The sequence below is a fragment of the Tamandua tetradactyla genome, chromosome 25 (assembly GCF_023851605.1).
Source record: "Tamandua tetradactyla isolate mTamTet1 chromosome 25, mTamTet1.pri, whole genome shotgun sequence".
NCBI classification, from domain to species: domain Eukaryota; kingdom Metazoa; phylum Chordata; class Mammalia; order Pilosa; family Myrmecophagidae; genus Tamandua; species Tamandua tetradactyla.
The window spans coordinates 4,873,150-4,899,369 of record NC_135351.1 but is presented as its reverse complement, the minus strand read 5'-3'; the positions used below and the strand labels follow the sequence as shown (position 1 = coordinate 4,899,369).

Sequence of the window (26,220 nt, the reverse complement as noted above, 5' to 3'; positions counted from 1 at the left end):
AAAAGAAGCAGAAGATGGCAGAAGTTAAGTCCAAACACAGGATGAAAAGAATAGATATGCAGAGGTTAAACGTTCCTATACAAAAATATGTTAAAAACAAGACCAGACGAAACCAAACAAATTGAGCTCTACACCAAGAAGACAACATGAATAAAATACCCATGAGGTTAAAACACAGGGTGATGGAAAGATACTAGACAAAATCCTATGCCAGAGAAGCCCTGAAATTCAGAGGTACCCGTCTCTCCCAGAACACCAACCAGTGGCATCTCCGTACGCCATAGTGTTAACACCCCTCTTCAAAGTGAAGAAGTTGGAATGGCCATTGCCCAAATATTCCTGAACATTGAAAGCATGATCAAATGACAGGGACGACTCGTAGCAGAGAAGTGAGCATTTAATAAGTGACTATCACTACTGAACCATCATATAGATATTTCTTTCTAGTTTCTGGTGTATTATAACAGAGGAATGATCTGAAATTGTGGAACTGTCACCCATACTATACTTTTTTTTCCATATTCTACTTCAAAATTTGCTTTATAACTATTTGTTAAACTGAACTTGGAAATCTACCACTTTTCTGTATGTATGTTATATTTCACAATAAAAAAAATATGTTTTAAAAAATATTAAAGGAAGGAGAGCCTGGGTGAATAATGGTTAAAGTTGGAATCAAACTGATTATGACAAACTGATTACTGAAATACTTGCACTGGTTGTGTACAATCCTGGAGACACTCATCCCTGTACACCATAAAATATATTCCATGAACTCTGTTGCCGGTTTCTTTGATTACAGCCCTATCTTCTCTGCGCATGCTTGGGTCTCCCAGTAAATTGCTCCCACGCTGCTACTGCCCAAAGTACCAAGGAGGTGTGCAGTTGATGGGCTCTTCCTTCCAGATAGTCTTCAGCCTCTGGGCCCAAGAAGTCACCATCCCCTTTCTTTCTTCTTCTGATGCAATCTCAGGAGCAAAACTGATCTGCGCGCTGAGGACCTTGAATCCGCAGAAGTGCAGTATACCATGCTAAAGCCACAAAGGGAGAAAGGAGGCGATGAGGAACCACTCTGGTGACACAGCATCCAGTTAAATGACGCCAGGGCAGGCACGGCATGTGACAACCCTTCTAAACATCATCAAAACAAATTTGATGCTACGAGAAACTGCAGACAACTAGCTTTCCCTAGAGCTCAAAAGATGCACAAATGAGGTGAAGACTTTGGGCAGCTGGGATTTCCAAATTCTACTCTTATCATTGAGATTAATTCATAATCTCTGCACCTGATTGAGACGTTTAATGTGATAGTTTTGAGGGATGATTCACTCGATGGGTTTCTCTAGAATGAGGCAGTTCTAGCTATAAATGTACCGCCCTGGAATGTTATTCAAGACCCATTGTTAAAGGAAAAGAAACAACAACAACAAAAAGCTTAAGAAGAATTTGTAGTATATTATTGACAAACAAAAACCATAAACATCAGAAGCCCAATAATAAAAATTATATAGTGGTTCACCTCCCCGTCTATGTGGGACATGACTCCCAGGGGTGTGGACCTCCCTGGCAATGTGGGACAGAAATCCTAGAATGAGCTGAGACCCAGCATCAAGGAATTGAGAAAATCTTCTTGACCAAAAGGGGAAGAGTGAAATGAGACAAAATGTCAATGGCTGAGAGATTCCAGAGTCGAGAGGTTGTCCTGGAGGTTATTCTTATGCATTAAGCAGATATCACCTTATTATTCAAGATGTAATGGAGAGGCTGGAGGGAACTGCCTGAAAATGTAGAGCTGTGTTCCAGTAGCCATGTTTCTTGATGATGACTGAATAACGATATAGCTTTCACAATGTGACTGTGTGATTGTGAAAACCTTGCATCTGATGCTCCTTTTATCTACCTTGAAAACAGATGAGTAGAACATATGGAATAAAAATAAATAATAGGGGGAACAAATGTTAAAATAAATTTAGTTTGAAATGCTAGTGATCAGTGAAAGTGAGGGGTAAGGGGTATGGTATGTATAATCTTATTTTTTTTCTGTTTTTGTTTTCTTTCTTTTTCTGTTGTCTTTTTATTTCTTTTTCTGAATTGATGCAAATGTTCTAAGAAATGATGAATATGCAACTAAGTGATGATACTGTGAATTATTGATTATATATGTAGAACTGAATGATCACATGTTAAAGTTTTAGTTCGTTTGTTGTTAAATTTTTTAATTAATAAATAAATTAATTTAAAAAAATCATATAGTGGTTCAGTGGTAGAATGCTCGCCTTTCATGTGGGAGACCCAGGTTTGATTTCCGAACCATGCACCCCTCCAAAAAAAAAATTTTATTATGTAAGAATATACATGGGCCAAAAGGAATTACATCAAATTTTAAAGTGATTATTCCTGGATTATTAAGGGGACTGACTTTCTAGTTTCACATGTCATAGTGTCTCATTTTTTTCTACAATATGTACATTTTTTTCTCCCTTTTTGTTTTCTTTTTCTTTTTGGGGGTCGGGGGGTGTGTGTGTCATGGACTGGGAAATGAATCCGGGTCTCCTGCCTGGCAGTTGAGCACTCTCCCACTGAACTCCCATGTACACCTACAATATGCACCTTTGAAAACTGAAAAAAAATAAGGAATTAAAAAAAAATTTATTAATTTAAGCTTGGCTAATGAAACCAGTTGGCCTATGAAGAAGGAAGTTCAGGCTTATGGCTTATTTCCTTTAGCAGAACATCACTAACTGGAATCACTATCCTTTCTCTTTTCAAAGAAGACTACTTCTTTTTCTAGAAGTATTACACCCCTGTCCTTTGCGTTCCTTGCTTTCAAGCCTACAGTCTCACCGCGGCCCCTTACGTATAGGTCCTGAAACAGGGCTGGTGGAGGCTCCCACATCAAAGCATTTTAAATCACACTTACAAGCTGCTACAAACAGAACCTCTTCCCACCTTGACAAATATCCCTTCCTGGCCACCTAGATAGCCAGTTCCCACGTAGGCATCTCAGTTTCCTGTCAGCACAGGCAGAGCTGGCCCTGGGCCCCGAGCCTGCTTCCTTCTCTCCTTACCCACAGCCAAAGCGAGCTTTGCATGTGGACTCCCTGCTTCCACCTGGCTTTCCCCAAGCAAGCAGCCACACCTCACCCTCCCCTTGGGTCAAGGGGGACATGCAGGTTATGGGGTGTCCAGCGAGGAGAGCAGGACTGGAAGAGGGCAGGGGTGAGTGGGCTCTGGGGAGGGGGCTCTACGGACAGCTCGCCATCGGGGGTGCCAGCATGGCCGGCAGAGGCCAGAGAGTGGCCATCGAGGGGGCAGGGCCTGGACCATAGGAGACCACAGAGCAGGGAGTGGGCTAGCTCGGGTGGGCTTGGCTCGTATGCCACCAATACCAAAGGCTACGACCGTAACACACTTTCTTTCCTCAATTAGCCAATTGTGCTCTGTGCTGCTAAGTGAAAACGACAAAGGCAGAACGCAATCACGTTCTCCATCCGGCTGGAGTCAACCGGCATGGAGCTCCAGGCTGAGGTCACCCCTCATGGTTTCCACCCCTTGGGACACCTGGGTGTGCTCACCTGCAGGGGCCACAGAAAGTACCGGAAATCCCCACTGACTCCGGTTTTGGAAAACATCTCGGCTGTGCCCCCGGTGGTTACGGAAAGGAGGGCTAATTTATCCTGCAGAAGAGAAAGCAAAGCATTGGTGGTGTGGGCTCCTGAGTGGGCGAGCTGAGCTAGCTGCGTTTGGGGGCCGGTGCCCTGCAGGGAGAGACGCAGACGTGACATTCCCACCTCTGGCAGCGATGGGGGACAGCTACATCCTCCAGGGAAGGCAGCGGGACAGCCAGAGGGCAGGGCTGGGTGGACGTCAAGGCCCTGGAGAGTCCCAGACCTGTGGCAGGAACCCGACCTCAGAAAAGCTGGCTGAGAAGGGAGTGTGACTGAAACCCATGGGGTGCTAGGGACTGAGGGAGGAGGGGAGGGGAAGGTGCTGGGCCCTGGGGGGTGAGGTGAGGCACGTGGGAATGGGGCATCCCACTGCGGTCCAAGATGGATCTTGGCTACTAGGCTTGCTTTCCTTACACCCACTTACTGTCTGAGGCTTTCTGAATTGTAAAGCCTGGTTATCTGAGTGAGAAGTTGTTGTAGTAAGAAAGTCATAGTTCCTATTCAGTGAACACATATCAGGTGACAAGCAGTCCTCACCCTACAAGGAGGTATTGGGTCTTCTTTGCGTTGCAAGTAGGAACTTGAAGCTCAGAGTGGGGAAGTTGTGTAAAATTTGACAGGGAGATGGAGCCCGTGGGGCCCAGGAGCCTGGAGCCCCATCATGGAACAGGATGCCTCGGGGTCTGGTCTGTGTCTCCCACATGACCCCATACCCAGCCCCAACCCCCATCTTTGCCATGTGCGTAGTTAGTTGTGGGTATGTCTGCATCCCTCACTAGACAACAACCTCCTGGGCTTCAGGGATGACGTTTCCCTCATCTGGGTAGAGCACATGGTAGGTCTTTAATCAGTATTTGTAAAAAACAAAACAAACTGCAAGTATAACTTGACGAGCAAGCCCTCCCTTCACACACGCACACCACAGCAGCCCTTAGCCAAAAGTGCACACCTTGAGGAAGCCGGAATCATAGAATCCTGGGAGGTCGAAGGCAAAGCCCTGGCACAGCACCCTGTCCATCCAGCCTTTCAGGATCGCCGGCACACTGAACCAGTACAGCGGGAACTGGGGACGGGAGCACACAGAGAAACTCACACGGAGGCTGCATCCCCATCTCATATGCGAGTCCACCCCATAACTGAGTACAGATCTTGCAGGGCTCCTCCTCTCCCAGGCGATCAGGCAGGCCACAGACCCCCTGGCCAGCATGAGTGGGGATATCTCCTGCTCTTTGCTCTGCAGAGCACCAGGGTCTTGTGGGGGTGAGTAGGGCAGAGTGGGCTGTGGTCCGGTCACCATCACAGGTGGCTCTGCGACCCGAGACTGCCCCTCAAGTTGGCCGAGCAGGCGGGGAGGCGTGGGAAGCTCTGGGCACTGGCTCAGCAGCAGCTACCGCTGTGGGTGACCCAATAGGGGGTTGGAAGTAGGCGCAAGACGAAGACTGTTGATAATGTCCTTGCTCCTTTCCATGCCAGAGGCATGAGCTGCTGGAACCTGGGAGTCTGCCTTGCTCCTTTCCATGCCAGAGGCATGAGCTGCTGGGACCTGGGAGTCTGCCTTGCTCCTTTCCATGTCAGAGGCATGAGCTGCTGGGACCTGGAAGTCTGCCTTGCTCCTTTCCATGCCAGAGGCATGAGCTGCTGGAACCTGGGAGTCTGCCTTGCTCCTTTCCATGCCAGAGGCATGAGCTGCTGGAACCTGGGAGTCTGCCTTGCTCCTTTCCATGCCAGAGGCATGAGCTGCTGGAACCTGGGAGTCTGCCTTGCTCCTTTCCATGCCGGAGGCATGAGCTGCTGGAATCTGGGAGTCTGCCTTGCTCCTTTCCATGCCAGAGGTATGAGCTGCTGGGACCTGGGAGTCTGCCTTGCTCTTTCCATGCCAGAGGTATGAGCTGCTGGGACCTGGGAGTCTGCCTTGCTCCTTTCCATGCCAGAGGCATGAGCTGCTGGGACCTGGGAGTCTGCCTTGCTCCTTTCCATGCCAGAAGCCTGAGCTGCTGGGACCTGGGAGACTGACTAAGTGAGGTCCTGAGAAGCTGTGGGTTCTAACACAAAGTAAGGCTTATCCTTGGATTCTATGTGCTCACCATGTAAGTCCACACTCATCCCCATATAAACCTTACCACCACTTCCAACCATATCTTCTCTAAAGGGAAAGGAACACTGGCTTCCAAAAGTGGAATCCAACGTTTCATGTGCTTTCACTATAAATCAAACTCAGAATGTGGCACTGAGATACAAGTTGCACAGTCTATTACTGTGTGACATTGGCAAGTTATTGACCTCTCTGTGCCATGCCTCCTTTTCCTGACTTGTCAACCAGGACTACTACTAGTGCCTAGCTCACAGAAGTGCTGTGAGTATTCAATCACTCACCGTAGTGCCTAGAGCAGAATAAATGCTCAGTAAGTGGTGGACTAGGCTAGAAGCAGTGATAGTAGAAATAGCAGTGATAGCAGTAGCAGTTGCAGTACTACCAGCAATAGTAGCAAGAGTTGTAGCAGTAATAGCAGCAGTAGCATAGTAATAATAGTAGCAGCAGCTTCAGCACTAGTAATAGCAACAGTAGCAAGAATAATAGTAGTAGGAAAAATAATGGTATTTGTATTAGTAATAGTGATAGTAGCAATGATATTCATAGTATTGATAGCAGTAGTAGTAGCAATAGTGTTTGTAGTAGCAAAAATATTTATAGTAGTAACAGTAGTAGTGGTAATATTATCAGCAATAGTATTTTTAGTAGTAACGGCAACAGTAGTAATAGCAGTAATGATAGTAGCTTTAGTAGAAACAGCAGCAACAGTAGTAGTAGTAGTAGCAATAGTAATAGTATAATAGTGGCAGTAATAGTAGTAGTAGTAGTGATAGTATTCCTAATAGTAATAGAAGCAGTAATAGTAGTGCACTAATAGTCATAGAGATAGTATCTGTAATGTAATAGTAATAGTAGTCATAGTATTTGTAAAAGCAGTAGTAACAATAGTGGTAGCAATAGTAATAGCTGTAGTAGTAATAGCATCAGCAATAATAATAGCAATAGAAGCAATAGTATTCATAAAAGTAATAGCAGCAGCAGCAGCAGTGGTAGTAGTAATAGCAGCAATAACAGTAATAGTAGCAACAGTAATAGCAATAGTAACAACAGCAGTAGCAACAATAGTAGAAGAAATACTGTTTGCATAGTAATAGCACTAGTAACAGCAGTAATTGTAAAAATATTCGTAGTAGTAATAATACTAGTAGTAGCAATAGTATTCATAGTAGTAACAGTAGCAGTAGTGACAATTGTAACAATAATGGTATTTGTAGTAGTAATAGTAGTAGCAGTGATGAATGTAATTGTTTTTATTGTTCAAAGAAAAAATAAATTTACAATGCAGACCCTGAGGACAAAGTATCAGGAAAAGTAGGAAGGTAAGGAGACAAGAGAAGGGAAGTGGTGTGTATAAAAGAAAGACTATCCTAGAATGAGCTGGCCTGGGCTTAATGTAGCCACCCAGTGACATGAGTGGAGGAGGGAGGAATAAAGAGAGGTGGGCTCCACTCAGGGCGGCTGTCCACCCAACAGTTCCCCAAATGCAGAGGTGTCTGCTTTCCTGCAGACTTCCAATCACACACCTGGCCCCACCCCTGCTTTGCATGGGTGGGAGCTGACAGAAGTGTTTCAGGGGGACCAGTTCTTTCTGAGGTGGTCTTAGCCCCTGGGGCTATCTGTGAAGGTAGGCAAGGAGAGTGGGTGGGTGGGGCCACCCGTGAGAAGAAAGCAACAAGAGAAGGTTTCCTCCTTTGTGGTCAGGTGTTTAGGGCAGGGTTGCTTTGGGCCTGAATTATCTTGGCAAACACCTGTGTAAACAACACTGGCTCTCCCCTCGCCTCAACAGGGCTGGGGGTGGGGTGGGGTTGGATGAAATGAAAGCAAGGAGCCACCCAATCTGGACACTTCCTGGACGACTGGACTAATGAAAACTCCTTCACAAGTAACGACCTTGGGAGTCAGGATTTGGAATGAGTTGACCTCTTCATGTGATTAGACATAGGCTGGTGTGTAAATGGGCTAAAAACATTGCTACTGGTGCTAGGAGCAGGGAGTTCCTTACTGGAAAGAGTTTGTACTGGGTTGAATCTAATTCAACACGTTAAGTAGAGGGAAAACGAACCTGGAATATCACTAGGTCGGCTTCCTGAACCTTCTTCTGCTCGTCAAGTATGTCTCTGGCCAGAGACCCCCTCTTGCAAGCTTCATAGACCTCTGTCGCATAACTGAAGAGCGTGGGGTTGGAGACAGCACCTGGTGAGGAAGACACAAATGCCCTCACTTCCAGCTCAGCACCGCCCGCATCCCTCAACACCACTCAACGGACCTTAAATTCATTTGAAATGGATAAATTATTTAAATGCAAAACTGGATCCTGTCATATATCAGAAAAAAACTGTTCAACATTTTTATAAGCTCAGACTTTTTAAAAATACGACACAAAATCCAGAGATCTTAGGGAAAAAAGACTGAAAAAGTCAACTAAGTAAAAGTAAATAAAATCCTACATGGGAAACACAAACCCACCATAGCAAAGTCAAAATAAAATTTCAAAAAACATATTGGGTAGAAAGTAATCACACAGTCCTCGATCAGGGGTAAAAATGAAGCCGATCTGGCTGGGATTAAGGTAAGTCAGAATCCAGGGTAAAGGATGATGGCTAGTACTCCAGGGCTTCACCTACTATGTAGACCAAAGGCAGAGAGGTTTACCGTGTCTAGAACCTAGATTTTCTGTAACACATAATCTAAATCAACCTGCCTGGATAGCTCATGTACATAACCCAAACTCCTGGAGTCCGGAACAGGAGAGAGGCCTTCTAATTCTGTATAGCTTAATGTAACACCCGGATACATTCCAGCCTATGGGAGGCCAATAACGGGAAAGTATTGGTACAGTTCTTGAGGGCTGGAAGAAAAAAAAATGTAACTATTAAACTTTACCATCTGGGAAACCCTGGGTACCCTCTCAACCATAGGGAACTCCCAAGAAAATAGGCCAAGCCCCTGATTTTGAGGCTTGTCCTTATGAAACCTATTTCTGTAGTGGAGAAGCTAAGGCTACCTATAATGAGGCCTGAGAGTCACTTCCAGGAAACCTCTACTGTTGCTCAGATGTGGCCTCTCTCTAAGCTCGACTCTTAGAGACTCGTTACTCTCCCTCTACATGGGACAAGACTTTCAAGGGTGAAAGTCACCCTGACAACATGGGACATGACTCCCAGGGATGAGAGGATTGACAATGCCTTCCTGACCAAAAGGGGAAACATCAGCTTAATAAAATATGGCATCAGTGGCTGGGAGAGATCAAATAGAGTCAAGAGGCTATTCTAGAGGCTGCTCTTATGCAAGCTTCAGTTGCATAGTGCTCATTGGCATGGTTTGCTAAACCCCAACCAACATCACTCCCGTTAATTATTAAGAACACCTAGGGCTCGAATTGAGACTCTATAAAAGTTTCATGCACTAAGTTTGCTCTCCTGGAATCTATAAATTCCAGAAGGTTCCTAGCCAGATAAATCCTGAAATCCAGAGGGACCAGCCTCTCCAAGATTCTCAACTATTTATATCCCCCTATTCTTTGGTGTGGACAACACTTCTCAACATGAAAAAGTCAGAACAGGCATTGCCCAAAGATCCCTGTAGATTGGGAGAAGGATCAAAGGAGAAGGAGGAGGTATAACACAGAAACTAGGATTTACCAAACGAGTACAACTGCTGAATCACTATACTATACTGATATTTCTTTTAGCCTCCAGTGTTTTGGAGCAGTTATAGGGAAAAAGCTAAACTACTGGAATGGCAACCCATAACAAACTCTGAAATCTCTTCTGAAACTACTTGTTGAAGTGAACTTTGAAAATTATTGCTTTTTCTTACTTTTCTTTGCATATATGTTATATTTCACAATAAAAAACGTTAAAAAAAGTAATTGCAATTCTTATCCCATACTATATAATATAAAAAGAGCTCTTAAAAATCTACAAGAGGGCAGCCACAGTGCCTCAGCAGGCAGAGTTCTCACCTGCCATGCCGGAGACCCGGGCTCGATTCCCGGCGCCTGCCCATGCAAAAAAAAAAAACAATCAATATAAAAAAAACAATATCCTAATAGAAAAATGAGCAAGGGATATGAATAGACAGTTCACAGGAAAGAAAATATATGTGCTTCTTAAATAAATATAAAGATACTAAACCTTACTTATAATGAGAGGAGGACAAATGATAAACACACTGGGAGTCCATTTTTTTAATCTTTCAGGCTGGTAATCATCAAAAACTTGGGTAACACTGTTGATGACTGTGGTGATTTGAAGTTGTAGGTATCCTGGAAAAACATGTTCTTAACTCTAATTCAATGGTGTAAACTCAATGTAAGTAGGACCTTTCAAAAAGGTTACTTTAGTTAATCAATCAGGATGGTTCCTAATCCTATTACTGGAGTCCTTTATTGAAGCAGGATAAAATACGACAATGGTTCAGTCCCTGGTTTCCTATTCAGTTCTGACAGAGTTAACAGACAACTGCAAATCCCTTGTTTCTTATCTAGCTCCAAAGGAACTAATACTGAGCTGCAGACTTCCTGGGACAAAAAGTTCCCTAAAGCCCCCAAATCTCCCCAAACCAGAAAGCTCCCTAAACCCTAAAAGCTTATAAAATTCTGGGTCCAAAGCAAACTCTTGATTAATGATGGGAAGCACGAGGTCATAAAGATTGTTAACCATTTGCCCAAAGACAAATTTTAGGTATGTGACAACAAATCACCACAAATTCTGCTAGCTATCTCCTCCTAGAACAAAGAAGACATGGAGTACTCAAAGGTTACTATGGAAACCTGTGACAACAAAACTTTCCTATAAAACAAGCGACCTACTCCACTCAGTGCCTGTCCCTCCCTTGGGCACGTCTGTGTTAACCTCTTTAACGTGGACTCTCTCTCTTAATAAACTTCTCTTTTTTAATAAACTTTACTAATTATTTCTACTGGCCCTCTTGTCTCTAAATTCTTTTAGTTTCAAAACTATCGAACCTGGATGGGGCTTAGCTGGCACCACTGCCAGCAGGGCACTGGTTACATTATAAGTAGAATGAAATTCAGATAGAGAGGGAAAAAGCCACAGGAAGCAAGAAGCTGAATGGAACCCAGAAGAGAAGGGAGAGAACAGAAAATGCCACCATGTTCCTTGCCATGTGGCAAGCTAAGGACCAAGGATCTCTGGTAGCCAGCCTCAAAATGCAACAGTCTTTGGGGAGAAAGCATCGCCCTGATGATGCCTTGAATTGGATATTTTCCTGGCCTCAAAACTGTGAGCAAATAAATTTCCATTGTTTCACCCAACCCTAGCTAGTTTAAATAGCTGGTTTCCTCAGCTATTTAAACAAATGTTATGACATTTGTTTAAATAGCTGAGGAAACTAAAACAGTGTCAATGTGAGGAAACAAGTACTTTCGAATACTGCTGGCCAGAGTGTAAACTGGTACTGTGACCGAGAAATTAGGATGTTAAGGGATGATTCTGATTACCGAATTATTATAAAGAGATTCCTTTTTGCTTTCTGTATACTGGAGTAATCAAAAGGAAATTCCTGAAATCTCTCAACTGTAATCTAGCTGCCTCGACCTGTGATAATTATTGAATAGCCCTTATTTTCTGCCCCTGTGATTATAAAAACCTTGTGACTAACCTTCATTTGTACCCAGTCATCCAGTTTTGCAACTTGAGAGTCTTGTAATCACTAAAGACAGCCCCTAACGTTTATTAATGAAGGGTCTTGGGTCAGCCCAGAACTAATCCACCCCAAATCCAAAGTATCTTGATAACCAAGATTGGATCTAACCAAAATGGGCCTGCCTGACATGTGCAGTAGCTTACCCTTTAACCTACAAGTCACCTACACCTCTTGCTACCATTTTCTTACATATGTTTTGTGATTAAGCATGTAATCAATCTGCGCGTGCTCAATAATCAGTTGATTATTATACCATCCGGGGCCACTGCGCTCATTATCCTAAACCTGCTCATCTTTTCCCTAAAAAAAACTATCAGAATTACTGCAGTTCAGGAAGACAGATTTTGGGCCACTAGACCATCTGCTCTCCTACTAGGCACCTAGTAATAAACTCCTTCTCTGTTTGAAACCCCAGTGTCTCAGGAATTGGTTATTGAGTGCATGGGACAAAAGAACCCATGGCCTTTGTCCATAAACTTAACAGTACGACATCCACAGAAAGCAATTTGATATTATCTATGAACACTAAAACCACGCAATCCCTTCGACCAGCAATTCCACTTCCAGAAAGTGTAGGAAAAGACGTATGGCTATAATTACTCACTACAGCATTGTTTAAAGTAGCAAAGGATCCAGAAACAAGCTCAAATGCCCTCTAGTAAGAGGCTACTTGGACTATGGGATCTGCATGCCATGTAATACTTTGCAACCGTAAAATAGAAAGCAATGAGAGAAACACTATGTGCAATAGGCTACCATTTTTCCATAAAATGGAGGAAAAATGGCGACTGAACTGGAAACTGCCTGGAGAGCCCGACTTCTCCAGAAGGGTCTGGAGAAAACTGGTGACAATGGTTACCCTGAGGGCAGGGAAACCAGGGGGCTGGGAACAGGGAGGAGAAAAAGACTTGCACTGTAGACACTTCTGACCTGAGATTAGTATACTGTGCTGGTTTGAAAGGATGCATGTCCCCTAGAAAAGCCATGCTTTAATCAAAATCCCATTTCATAAAGGTAGAATAATCCCTGTTCAATACTGTATGTTTAAAATTGTAATCAGTTCATCTCCCTGGAGATATGATTTACTCATGAGTGGTTGTTAAGCTGGATTAGCTGATGACCATGTCTCCACCCATTTGGGTGGGTCTTGATTAGTTTCTGGAGTCTCATAAAAGAGGAAACATCTTGGAGAATGAAGGAGATTCGGAGAGAGCAGAGAATGCTGCAGCACCAGGAAGTAGAGAGCCCACGAGCCAGCAACCTTTGGAGATGAAGAAGGAAAACCCTCCTGGGGAGCTTCATGAAACCAGAAGCCAGGAGAGAAAGCTAGCAGATGATGCTGTGCTTGCCATGTGCCCTTCCAGCTGAGAGAGAAGCCCTGACTGTGTTCACTGTGTGCCTTCTCACTTGAGAGAGAAACTGTGAACTTCATCGGCCTTCTTGAACCAAGATATCTTTCCCTGGATGCCTTCGACTGGACATTTAATTGGGACATTTTCTTGGCCTGAGAACTGTAAAGTAGAAACTCATTAAATTCCCCTTTGTAAAAGCCATTCCGTTTCTGGTATATTGCATTCCGGCAGCCAGCAAACTAGAACATATATCATGTGCGACTAGCAGCTTTTCTAAACTTTTTCATTATTATTATTATTTAAAAAACACAAGAAAGAAGTTAAAAAGAGAGCATTGGCCTCATGACCCACCAGTGATATCTTTCCGTGTAGCCCTGGGCTCAAAGTTCATGGCGTATAAATCAGACACGGTGACTGTGCAGCCCTGCCTGGTTAGCTCCTCCACCGCCACGTTCTTCAGGGACCCGTTAAAAGACTGTGGTTCTTGGTGTGCGTAGACGATGAGCACTTTCTTACCTAAATCCGGAAAAGAGATGTTTTCCCTAAAGAGCAATTCCTCTTTGCCAAAATGCAGTGAGGACTAAGACAAAAATTAAACATGTAGGCGCATCGCAGAGTTTGAGTAACACCAGCCTCTTTAATGGGTAACGGTTTTAAAATAAGGAGCATTTTTTTAAATCCAAGTTACCTCGCGGTTCATCATTATTTGAGTTTACTACTACACAAAAAGACAATGCGTTGAATTATGCCTCCTCAAAAATAACTGTTAAGGATACTTCAGTGGTGACTCAGTGGCAGAATTCTCATCCGCCATGCCAGAGACCCGGGTTCGATTCCCAGAGCCTGTCCATGCAAAAATAAATAAATAAATGAAATAAAACAGTTAAATTCTTTAAAAGCCTGGCCTAATTTGGCTATCCTCTATAAAAGGTTTTATCCCTGACCTTGAACATTAAAATAAAAAGCAATCGTTATTAGGCTTTCAGGCTAACCCTCATGTTGACGGACACCAGCCACTGACCCAGCTTATTCTGGAACATTTCTGCCTTCTTACCCTCCAGTTCCATAGGAATATGACACATAAAATGCAAAAACTGGGCGGGCCGCGGTGGCTCAGCGGGCAAAGTGCTTGCCTGCTATGCCGGAGGACCTCGGTTCGATTCCCGGCCCCAGCCCATGTAACAAAAACGGAGAAACAGAATACAATAAAACAAGAAAATGTTTAAAAATGTTTCCCTTTCTTCCTTCCTTCCTTCCTTCTATCCTTCCTTCCTTCTCTCTGTCTTTCCTTTAAAAAAAAAAAAAAAAAAAAAAAAAAAAAAAAAAAAAAAATGGAAAAACTCAGAACTTCTGGGGGAGGCAGGGCTGGCATGAGGCAAAGATGAGTCGAAGAGGAGTCACGTCTTATAGCTTGGTGGTCTCGTCTCTACCATCTTCCTCTTTCCAAAGACTCCGGGAGATTCTGTACTTAACTCTGGGAGGCAGCCTGGTGATTTGCTTAAATTCGCCCCAATAGGTTCTAAGACTAAAATGTTAAATTCTCAATTCAAAAGGTTCAGTTTAGGCCCTCAAGGAGAGAATACAAAGGTTAGTTTGAAGAAAACAGTTTCAGGGCCTTCAACTGAGTGCAAAGGTTGAATTCTATGAGTTAGTTAATGATGAACATTTTTCTTAACTTCTCAGACTCATTAGTTATAAAGGAATTTCACAGGGAGGGGGGCGGGCTTCACAGGAGACCGGACATGAATGAAATATATGTATCAATGGTTCCCAACTGGGGGCAACTTTACCCCCCAGGGGATATCTGCCATGTCTGGAGATGTTTCTGGTTGGGGGTGGGGTGGGGGGTTGAGCTACTGGCATCTAGAGGGCAGAGGTAAGGCATGCTGATAAACCTAGAATGCAGAGGATGGTCCCACGTTACATTCTGGAGTGAAAAGCAGCTCAGAACTGTGTGTGTGTGTGTGTGTGTGATGAGCAGAGAAAAAGGTAAGACAGAATCATACCAAAATTTTTAACCATGGTTTCTCTTTGGGTTCAATTCCTGCACAACATTTACAAGCCCAAGCTCTGTCCTCCGGATTGTCCTAGGGCCTGGAGACAGAATGAAGACAGGAAGGAGAAAGTCCCCATTCCCAGGGAGCGTCTATTCTGGTGGGATCGAAACGGACCATAAAGCAAGCCAGAAAATAAAGGAGCGAGGTAATTCCCAACACAGAGACGCGTTATAAACAAAACGAGCTTCATACACTTTGACGGTATTTGGATGTTTTGTTAATATAACAAGTAATTTATTCGCTTTCTATTTAAAATTGTCACTGGAGGAAGCTGAACGCCCCCACAGCTAAGTTACCTGCCATGTTCTAGAAAGATGAACCCTTTGTCTCTGAATACTGTGGGAAGGTGGGTCGGCCACGACTCCTGGCAAAGGAGGACTCAGTGTGGTGGGCACAGAGCCCAACAACCTGAAAGAGGAAAGGAACAGAGTCGGGGGTCAGAGTGGTGACGTGACACGAACCGACTTGGGGTCTTACAGTCCTTCCTGAAAGACATACAAACTTGCCAGAAAAAAAAAAGACTTCTTAGAAGAGGCAAGGAGATTTCCGGTGACTGGTCTTCAGAGGATGAATCATACAGGTGTCTACGTATTTTCTTTCTTTTTTTTTTTTTTAAGGACTCAGAATCTTCTACGAAAGTAGCCACAGAGAAGAGGTCCTGGGCACAGAGGCTTTGGATAGGAAAGGGGACCTGGCCTCCTGGTCCTTCCTCCCTTTTCCCAGGTTTTGCCTTCCAGGTAATCAGTGAGCAGGAGCTGTTAGCCTGCAGTGGACTCACAATCTGGGTGGGTGGACATACAGCCAAGGACATGTGGGCATGCAGCCAAGGGCATGTCACTGGGCCTTCCTCCTCAGCTGGAAATGAGTGTGTTGGCTTAGGCCCGTGGGTAGGTAGTGACTGCAGGGAACCCCCAGGCAGTAACTGCGGGACTTTAACCAAATTCCCTAACCTCTCCATGCCTCTGTCTCCCTGTTCACAAACTTCAGCTCACAGCAAGGCTGAGAAGAGTGAGAGTCTCTATATATTTGTATGTATATTGATTTTATGGAGGCAGGCCCATAGAGAGGCTCCAGAAACAAGTTCTTTCTCCCCAGGGTGCCCCAAGGGCATGGGGCAGGGTTTACCCTCACCCCTGCTAGTCACCTCTGGAATGGTCACCTTCTGGGAGGGACGAGGCAGGTATGGCCCCATGAACCTGCTCTCCAGCTAGATACACAGCTCAGAGTGGTGACTCTGATGACAGTTTCAACCCATCGTGCACTCCTGCAGGGTAACTGTTCTAGTTTGCTAGCAGCTTGGCATTCCTCATCTCAGCACTTGCAGCTCAGCCCGGGCCCTTGGAGATGGAGAAAGAAATCACCCCGGGGAAAGTTGTTGGAACCCAGGGGCCTGGAGAGAAGACCAGCAGAGACCATCCTGTGCCTTCCACGTAAGAAAGAACCTCAGTGGAAAGTTAGCTGCCTTTCCTCTGAAGAACCAACAAAATAAATCCCCTTTTATTAAAAGCCAATCCATCTCTGGTGTGTTGCATTCCAGCAGCTAGCTAACTAGAACAGTAACCAAAGAAGGGAGACAAGAAGATAATCTGGCTTGTCTGCGGCCGCACATGGGATATGAAACGGAGCCTAAATCCACACCGTCCAGCAGTGCTGGACCTCCGCTGACCCGCCAGGTGATAGGGTAGGTGCATGTACACCACTGTCAAGGTGTGGGTGCATGGTGGCATAAGTGCCCCGGGGACAGGAAGAGAGGCTTAAGTCACGGTGGCTGGAGCACTGTGGACACTGGGGACACACGTGGGACATAAAGAGCGCAGTGTCGTCACCAGCCAAGAGGGGGCCCATGGCTCTGGGCAGAGGGTGGGATCTCCATTTTAGTAGCCTCCAGCCCCTCGTGCCCTAGATGGGAGAAGTGCTTTCCCACTCACTCATAGAACAGTTAAGCACTGGGGAGGTGTCTCTGCCATTATCCACTCTCTCCTTCCTTCAGAACCGAACCCCAAATTTATTCAGGGTGCCCAAATGCCAGCTGAAGACTATATTCCCCAACCTCCCCTGTGGCTAGGTCTGGCCAGTGAGTTGTAATTAGGTGGGGATGATGGGGGCGGGGGGAGGGTGGTGCAGACAACAAACAAGCAGACACAAAAAAGACAGCAATAATAGAATTTCTGATAGCACCAACTAGTAGAGAAAATGGCAAAGGTACGTCTGCGTTTTCAGGTAGGTCTGGGAAGGGGTTTCTCAGCAGGAGCTTGAGTGACAACATGGATCCACCCAGGCAAAGCTCTGGGGGGGGGGGGGAAGGGGGGGTTAGGAGCCAGCAGAGGGACCCCAAAGGCAAGAAATGGTCCAGGATATTCAAGAAACAGCAAGAATACCAGAACTGCTAACTATGGTTAAAAAAAGTTTGCCGGGGGGCGATGCATCAGACAGGTGAGCAGGGTGCAGACTTTCAGTTGGCCTCACAGGACAGGGAGGGACTTTCAGCCTAAAGAGAGCTACTGGGGCATCTTAAGCAGGAGGAGGATATGACTTGATTTTCCTTTAAAGGACACCCATGTCACTGCAGATGTAGGGACCATCTTATCCCTAAGTGAGATACCCAGAGTGAGGGCCCCAAAGACTTTTCAGTGTGAACCAAATGTTTTAGGTGATGTCTCACCGCTGAGCATGGCTGCTTCAGCATGGAGAGTCCCTCTATCCCCCAACCCACTCCCCAAATACACACCCCTGCAGCCCCCTCCTCCCTCACCTTGCTTGAGCAGAGTCCACTTTCACACCCCGTGCCTGCCCATTTTAGGCTTATGAGTGCACAACCCCTTCCTGTTCCACTCTCCTGCTTGTAAAGGATAAGAAACCGAGGCCTAAGAAGTGACAGCATTGCCCAAAACAAGAGAAAAATGACTCCAGCCCAGGCCTCCTGACTCCCAGCCTGGGACTCTTTAGCTCACCCTTTTTCCGCCTCCCTTAGCGCCAATCCGCTCTGCAGTCACAGCTTCATTCCTTCAGCAGAAACTATGCACTTAGCCTCTGTTTACAGGAAAAATGAACCTTGGATTACTGAACTAGATAGAGCCCGTCAAATGTGCTCTGAGAGTTCACATCAATCAGCAACCGGAGGTCACTGTATGGTGTCTTTCCCTTTTTTTTATTCCCCATGCGCTCCTCCCATCCAGAAAGGTGGACGCTTGTCCCAGCTTGATCAAAGTTCACTGGGTACCTTCACCATTGTCTGCCTGTGCATTTCCCTATCCCTGGGCGCTTTCATCCAGTTTTTTCCACAACTATAAATAGCCCTGCTAGAAGCATGTATTATTTAATATTTTCCCTTTCTTGTATTTCTTTGGCAGCTATTTCCCAGGGATTAAAAGTGACGTGGTTTATATATAAAGTTTATATATATATAAAACACCTGATATAGTTTGCCCCTGAGAAAGGCGGGGCCTCACCACCCAGCCCTGTTTATGGAAGGGGTGGGGCGAGTGGCCTCCAGCACGCTGTCCCGGAACACTCGTTCATTTTAATAATGCAGTTTTGGGTTAGTCACTTAACGGTTCGGGCCAATTTCCTAACTTGTGAGCCTCCTCAACGGGGTGAGGGGCGGATTATATGAGATGATTCGTGTTAAGCGCTTGAACGTCTGCCTGGCAGGTAGTGCAGTGAGAGGGAGCTACAACTGTTATTTTAAAAATGATCAACGCCCGGGGTGGCAAGACCCCCTCGGGACCACGTGTCTACGGCATGGCTGGGGGGGCTGAAAACCACCCGCGCCCTAGCTGGGGGCGTCCCCGGCCCCCGATGGCAGCGCCCCGAGACTGTCCCCTCCCGGCCTCCCGGAGCCCGGCTGGGGGAGAACTCACCCTCCGCACCGCGCAGGCTCGGCCGGGAAGGGACTCGGCCTCTGCAGGGAACTCCGCCACAGCGCCGCCTGGCCGCCGCCAGCCACGAACCGCGGCTGTCCCGGGCGCCTGCGCACTGGCACTGGGTCCCCGGCGCTCCTGGCCCACGCCACGGCACGCCCCGCCCAGCCCCCTGCGTAGCCCGCCCCTCGACCTGTCTCCGCCGCGCCCCGCGCGCCCTGCGCACCCCCACGCCTCGCCCTGCCCCCTGCGCCCCTCTCCGCCCCGCCCCTGGCGTAGCCCGCCCCTTGTCCCCTCTCTGCCCGATCCCGTGCGCAGCGGGGCACCCCCACGCCCCGCCCTGCCCCCTGCGCCCCTCTCCGACCCGCCCCCCGCGTAGCCCGTCGTTCGTCGCCTCTCGGTCCCGCCCCGTGCGCCTCTGCGCACCCACACGTCCCACCCCGCCGGTTTGGTACCGAGGTGGGCTGGGCGGGGAACCGGCTCCTCCGCTGGGAGGCTGCGTGGGGAGAAGGGGGCGCCCTCCTGCCGCGTGCCTCCCCCTTCCCTCAGCCCCGGGCAGGTGCCAAGTGGATGAATGGAGGTGCGTGTAATGCGTGCTGCCCAGCTGTCGGATGGAGCCAAGTATCGATACCGCAGCAAGCTGCGTGAATCTCCGGAGAATTGTACTGCGTGAAACAAGCCAATCCCCAAGCCTTAACCGCCTGATCCCATTCATATAACATTCACGCAAGGATACAATTTATAGGAATGGAGAACAGATTGGTGGTTGCCAGGGGATACGGGGAAGTGGCAGGAGGGAAGTGGGCGTGGCATACTGCCGTGGGAAAGGTTCTGTGTTTTGGCCGAGGCAAGGCCAGTGTCCTGGTTGCGATACTGTACCATGGTTTTGCAAGACGTTATCACTGTGGAAAATTGGGTACAGAGGTCTCTATATTACTTCTTGCAACTGCATATGAATCTACAATTATCTTATAAGAAAAGATTAAATTAGAACAACTAAGAAATGACGAATATGCAACTATGTGATGATATTGAGAATTACTGAATATATATGTAGAACAGAATTATATGTTAATGTTTTTGCTTGTTCCTAATTTTTTAAATTAATAAATAAATTTTTTAAAAATTAGAAGAACAAGGTCACAACGTTGTGTCTGTAATTGACAGCACAGAATTATATTGTTGAATGTGGTTAATAGTGGAAATTTTAGGTTGTATATATGGTATTGGAATAAAAAATGATTTTAAAAAAAGTACATGAAACTGCACTACACAGTGAACCCTAATTTAAACCATGGGCCACAGTAAATAGACCAACTATAAAAATGGGTTTTCATCAATTGTAACAAATGTTCTGTCCCATTGCAAGGTTTAATAATAGAGTGGTGTACGGGAACCCTGTATTTTATGCATGATTGCTCTGTAAACCCAACTTCTCTAACAGAAAGAAGGAAAGGTTCAAGGTCAGGGACATCTTCCTTGTAGGTGAAAAGCCACAAAACCACAGCGTCTTTGTCCTTTTCTCCTTCTCCAGCACTTTCCGGTTTGTGCCAGCTACTTTGGCAGCTTACTGCCATCGTGACCTCCCCAAGGTCTCATCCCAAACTCTGCCTTAATTTCAGGTGCCCTGGGGTGGCTCTATTCAAGCACCAGCGCAGCAGGAAATTTCCTCTGGTTTCAAAGATATAAGAGCGGCAGCATCTGGAGACCCTGTTCGTTGCTGGAAGTTGTCCTCTTAGACTTATGCTTATTTTTGTGGCTCTTTCCTCACGGTGGCACTCTCGCCTCAGAGGTCAGAGCTGCGATTGGTTTGCGTGCTCTGGGCGTTTCCTGCTCCTAGGAGCCCCCGCCCGGGAACTCCTGGCGGGACACAGGGTCCCCTTGTCTCGTGAGTCCCGGAGGTCCTGCAGGCAGTCCCCATTCCCACGGAGAAGACGGGGCTGGGCAGTCCCTAATGTGCTGGAATGTCCCCCCAAGGGTTCCATTTGTGGCCCTCTCCCCTGGGTGAGAATCACTTAGGGGATGCCCTCGAATCGCCTTTGTGCGACAGAAGGGCAGCGAGTCATCCAAGGAAAGACGGGTGCAAGCCCCCCCGGAATGAGTGAAGAGGTGTGCAGGCACCTTCCCGCGTCGCCCAGGGGAAGGGCGGGCTCTACCAGGATTTCTAAGGGAAACCTGCCTGGCCTCCGGGAGACTGTAATGACGAGTGCCGGAGCCGGTCGTGACGTCCCCTCTGTCCGTGGCGTGGGGACTCTAAGAGCGGTGGTTCGCGCTGGGCAGCGGGCGCTGGCGAGGTGCCCTGCGGACGCGGTGGGTGCCCGCGAGCCTGCGCAACTACGAGGCCACGGCGAGCCGGTGTGGCAGTGCGGAGAAACCACAGGTGCGCCCTGAGCAGGAAGTTGGACTGCCCTGGTCCCCTCTTGCCTTGGACATTGATTCTAGGACAGTTCAACTGGAGCCCGTCTTTAAAAGGGAAATAACAGCACTTCTGGCTAGTCTGGTAATGGCATGAGTAATCAACTGCAAACAAATGATATGTATCCGTCCTGTAAGCTGAGCTTGAGGCTACATAAAGTTAGCACCGGCAACAAATGCCATCTCTAGGAATTTCACATTCCCACTTTTTCATTTCATCCTTAGCTACAAAGAAATGTAAGAATAGAATTAGGCATTCTAGGGTAGGCGGCAGGTGAGATAGCTATATATTCCTCTTCTTTCCAACTTTCTGTGTTGTATTTTAGATTGAAATGAGTATTGAGAACTACCTAAGGTTAGCCAGCCCAGCCGAATAATTTCCTAGAGGGGTAGATGCCTATGTGCTAACATTTATTTTACCCTTTTGCTTATAGCATCCTATTTCCTCATAGCTCAGAGTTTATGAGAGTTATGGGAAATTAACCTTTCCTCAAAGCACAGAGTTTTCATAATTGCCTGTTTTAACCAGAGGAGTAGGCAGGTCAACCCATCATATTGTCTCTCAGGAATTTGGATTATTAATGGAGGAATATGGAGAAGGAAGGTGTTTGGATGACCTACAGATTTTTGACACTGAAGCCCGGAAGCTTGGTCCATTCTTTCTTTGACTCTGTGAAATCCCTAGGATCCTTCCATTAAATACCTCCCTTTTGTTAGCTCATTAGTTTTAATCTGAAATCTGCTGCAAACATCCTACTTCATAGTGAAACGTTAGAAGTATCCTTATTTAAGCCATGATAGGAAAAGGTGGATATCACTGTTAATATTCGATATTGTGTTAGAGGGCCTAGCCAATATAACATGTCATGAAAAAGAAATAGGCAACAAAATATTGCAAAATAAAAGAGAGAAAAAGAGAGGGAGAGAGGAGAGAAGGACGTAACTATTTGAAGATAATATGATTGTCTACTCAAATAATCAAAGAAAAGCAATTGTTAAACTATCAGTGTCAATAGAAAGTTCAGCAGCTAGTGAGGCAAAGAATTAGCATACAAAGTCAGTAGCCTCTCTAAACACCATCAATAACCTATTACAAAACGTTTTTTAAAATTGCCAAAAGCCAATTCAACCTCCACTTTCAGGAAGATGGAGTAGATGGATTTTTCCCTACTTTTCTCACTAAGTACAACTAAGGTCCCTGGAAACTATATATAAAGCAAACACAAGAAGACTGAAAAGGCGGAAAGAAGAAGGCAGACTGCTAGGAACTGCAGGACCTGTTAAATTCAGAGGTACAACATATCTCACTAAAGTAAGTTGTCTATGCACCAGCCATGGCTGCACACAGTGTTTCACTGAGACATCATAATAAATGCATCCATGCATATAGCATAGTAGAATTTCAATTCACGAATGTAAAAAGAATGATGGAAATAGAAAACCACCATATGCAAACATCACAGTAATAACTGTCATGCAAGAATCATCACTGAATGCTGAAATCAGTGGCAAAAGTTTGATGAGAAGCAGTGTATTTACATAGTCTCAAAATATCTCCCCACATAATGCTTATTCATTGCAAAAGGAAAAAGTAATTTTTACAGTAGAGAAACCTGGCAGACACCATGTAATCAAGTGACCAACAATGACATCATCAGTAATGGCACATATAAACATCCAACTCCCTAGGTGTACTCAATATTACTTCTGTGGTATTTTCACCAAAATTGCATAACCTGAATATCTTCTTGAGGACACATCAGACAAGTATGAATTGAGGGACATTCTATAAAAAAACTGGCCAGTGTTTTTCAAAAAATGTCAAGGTCATGAAAGACAAAAAATGAATGAGGAAATGTCACAGAAAAGTGGAGACTAAGGAGACAGGACCATTCAATGCAGTGGGAGATCCTGGACTGTTTCCTTGTCCAGAAGAAGGATGCTAAAATTTGAATAAGATCTGTTAATAGTTTTCTATCAATGTTAAATTCTTGGCTTCAAGCATTGTAGTATGAATGTAGATGTTATCAATTAATGATATTTCATAATCATTATTTTTGTAAGTACAGCATATCACCAGGATTTAACTATATTATTTTCACTTTGCCTTTTATTATGAAATCAGAAAAGAATTGACTTTAGTGTAATGGTGTAACTTGACAACAAGAAGAATGTTCTTGTTAGTTTTAATCTTTTTTTCAGATGGTTCTTACTGCTTCCCATATTATCTGCAAATAATAATAATTATTTCATCTCTTCCTTTATGTAATTATTTCATCTCTTCCTTTATGTAATTCTGGTATATTTTGCTAGAATGCAATATACCAGAAATGGAATGGCTTTTAAAAAGGGGAATTTAATGCGTTGCTACTTTACAGTTCTAAGGCCGAGAAAATGTCCCAATTAAAACAAGTCTATAGAAATGTCCAATCAAAGGCATCCATCTATGGAAAGATATCTTGGTTCAAGAAGGCCGATGAAGTTCAGGGTTTCTCTCTCAAGTGAGAATGCATATGGCAAACACAGTCAGGTCTTCTCTCTCATCTGGAAGGGCACATGGTGAGCATGGCATCATCTGCTAGCTTTCTCTCCTAGTTTCTGGTTTCATGAAGCTCCCCAGGAGGCGTTTTCCTTCTTCATGTCCAAAGGTCGCTGGCCCGTGGACTCTCTGCTTCGTGGTGCTGCAGCATGCTCTGCTCTCTCCGAATCTCTCATTCTCCAAAATGTTTCTTCTTTATAGAACTCCAGAAACTTATCAAGACCCACCTAAGTGGGTGGAGACATGTCGTCACCAAATCCAGTTTAACAACCACTGTTGATTAAATCACATCTACAGGGAGATGATCTGATTATAGTTTCAAACATACAGTATTGAATAGGGATTATTCTGCCTTTACAAAATGGGATTTTTATTAAACATGGCTTTTCTAGAGTACATACATCATTTCAAACCAACACATATCCCATGCATTTTTCTTGCTTTATTACATTGTCTCATACTTTAAGAGAATAATGGTGGTGAGAGAAGACATCTGTGTTCTCGTGACTTTAAAGTCAATGCCACTAATGTTTCATGGTTAGCATGATTATGGAAGTTTGCTTGATAAAAGTGTTATTTTTCATATTAAAGAATACCTCTTTATGCTAGTTTCAATGACTTCATATTTTAATTAGGAATGGATCGCTAAATTAGATCATAAATAATTTTTTTGTATCCAGCAAGATGATAGTTTTTCTTCTCTGACCCAAATCTATATTAATAGATTCCCTAGTATTATGTTTCTTACGTTCCTGGCGTATTAATTAGGTTTGCTAAAATTTAATTTAGGATTATTTTGCTTGTACATTGTGAGACATTGTTCTATAGGTGAGGATTTTGTGCTTTGTCATGTTTTCATGCTGGGATTATGCTACCTTGATAAACATTAGTAGGGAACTTTCTATTTTATGCTCTGGAACAGTTTAATTAGGATAGTGGTTATCCATTGATTGGATGCTTAAAAGAAATTGCCTTTCTGAATGTCTGGGGTTGGATGCTGTTTTCAGAGGAAGTAGTTTCTTGAACATTTTAAACTTTCAATTATATTTGATATATTTTTCAGATTTCCTAAAAAACTCAGTAGAAATTCTTGAGTTTCTATTAATGGGTATTTTCCTAGAAAATTGTCCATATCAATTTTTTTGGATTAGGTACTACAAGCCACCCCTTATAACTTTTATATTCCTTTCACATCTGTGGTTTGGCAACTTGAGTGATGAGTCCTTTATTTTAGGCAGTCTGTTTCGGGGTGGAAAGATGGGTTGACCTGGAGATTCATCTCAAACCAGTTCCATCTGCCTCATAACTATCAAAAAGTTGCCTTTACAACAAACCTCAAATACCTGCCTTGATATCTTTCTTTGAATTTTTCAAGGAGCCTTAGTGAGGAGATGGGAGAGAATGTATTGGAGATTGCCAATAAAGTACCCATGTGAGCAGGAACGAGAGCAATCTGACATGAGTAATCACCCTGAGCACTATTTTGGGCAAAGGGAAAACACCAACCCAACCATTCAGAAGTTCAGAGCAGTTTATGAGTGCAAGCATAGTGAAAGAGAAACATTTTAGTCAGTACACCTGTATAACCAAAGAAATGAGCTGGACATTTACTTAGTTTAGTGTGTTAGTCAGGAATTTTCAGTTTCTGAAAATGATAGAAAAGCACCACAAAATGGGGACTTGTATTAGTTAATGTGAAGTGAAGAGGAACTTGGTATTCTAGGAGAGGAGTTTCTAGAGTCTCAAAACAAAAGCTCAGAACTCTTTTCCTCCCTCTAGCTCTCTCTCCATCTCTTGGCTGTGGTTCCCTCTATGTTATTGTTCTTTACTCTCTATTATTTATTACTAGGCTTTACTCTCTCCTACTGAAGATGGGATTTATCCATATGGCCAGGGAATATGGCCTCCCACATTTGCCCTTCCAGCTTCACTATCCTAACAGAGAAAGTCTTTGCCACTAGCTCTAACAGAAGGATCTGAAGGACCCCGGTTGGCAGTATTCACATGTTCATCCAGATCTAAACCAGTCATTGTGTCCTAGAGGAGTGGACAGTCCTGGGCATGTGGCCATCAGCTTGGCAGAAGGGTACAGTCTTGTGATGAAAACTTACACGGATAGAAAAATAAAAGCATTACAGCATTCGAATTGCAGTTTTTATGATACAATACTTTCTCAAAAGTTGGCATAGGAAAGGTACCTTACTCAGCTTCCGAATCATTTGTTATTTACATAATTTGCATAAGATAACACACTCTTTAACGTGTTTGGTAGAACCCACCTTGCCATGATTTCCAAAGGTTGCCACAAAAATGGTAGATTCCTGTGCTGGATTGAAATGATGTATGTCCCCTAGAAAAGTCATGTTTTAATCAAAATCCCATTTCATAAAGATAGAATAATCCCTATTCAGGACTGTATGTTTGAAACTGTAATCAGATCATCTCCCTGGATGATGTGATTTAGTCAAGAGTGGTTGTTAAGCTGGATTAGGTGATGACATGTCTCCACCCATTTGGGTGGGTCTTGATTGGTTTACTGTGGTCCTATAAAAGAGGAAACATTTTGG

General features: G+C 44.7%; 1 protein-coding gene across 1 annotated transcript; it reads right to left on the bottom strand.

Annotated features, from left to right (window-relative positions):
• Nucleotides 1-379: 379 nt before the first annotated feature.
• On the bottom strand, nt 380-15,619 carry NQO2 (N-ribosyldihydronicotinamide:quinone dehydrogenase 2). Its single transcript, XM_077143563.1, has 6 exons — nt 15,136-15,619; nt 13,134-13,298; nt 7,823-7,953; nt 4,618-4,731; nt 3,576-3,677; nt 380-1,031 (listed from the first exon to the last, which is right to left on the bottom strand). Exons 1-6 carry the CDS (start codon nt 15,140-15,142, stop codon nt 855-857), a joined length of 696 nt encoding a protein of 231 aa, XP_076999678.1. The 5' UTR covers nt 15,143-15,619; the 3' UTR covers nt 380-854.
• Nucleotides 15,620-26,220: the final 10,601 nt, after the last annotated feature.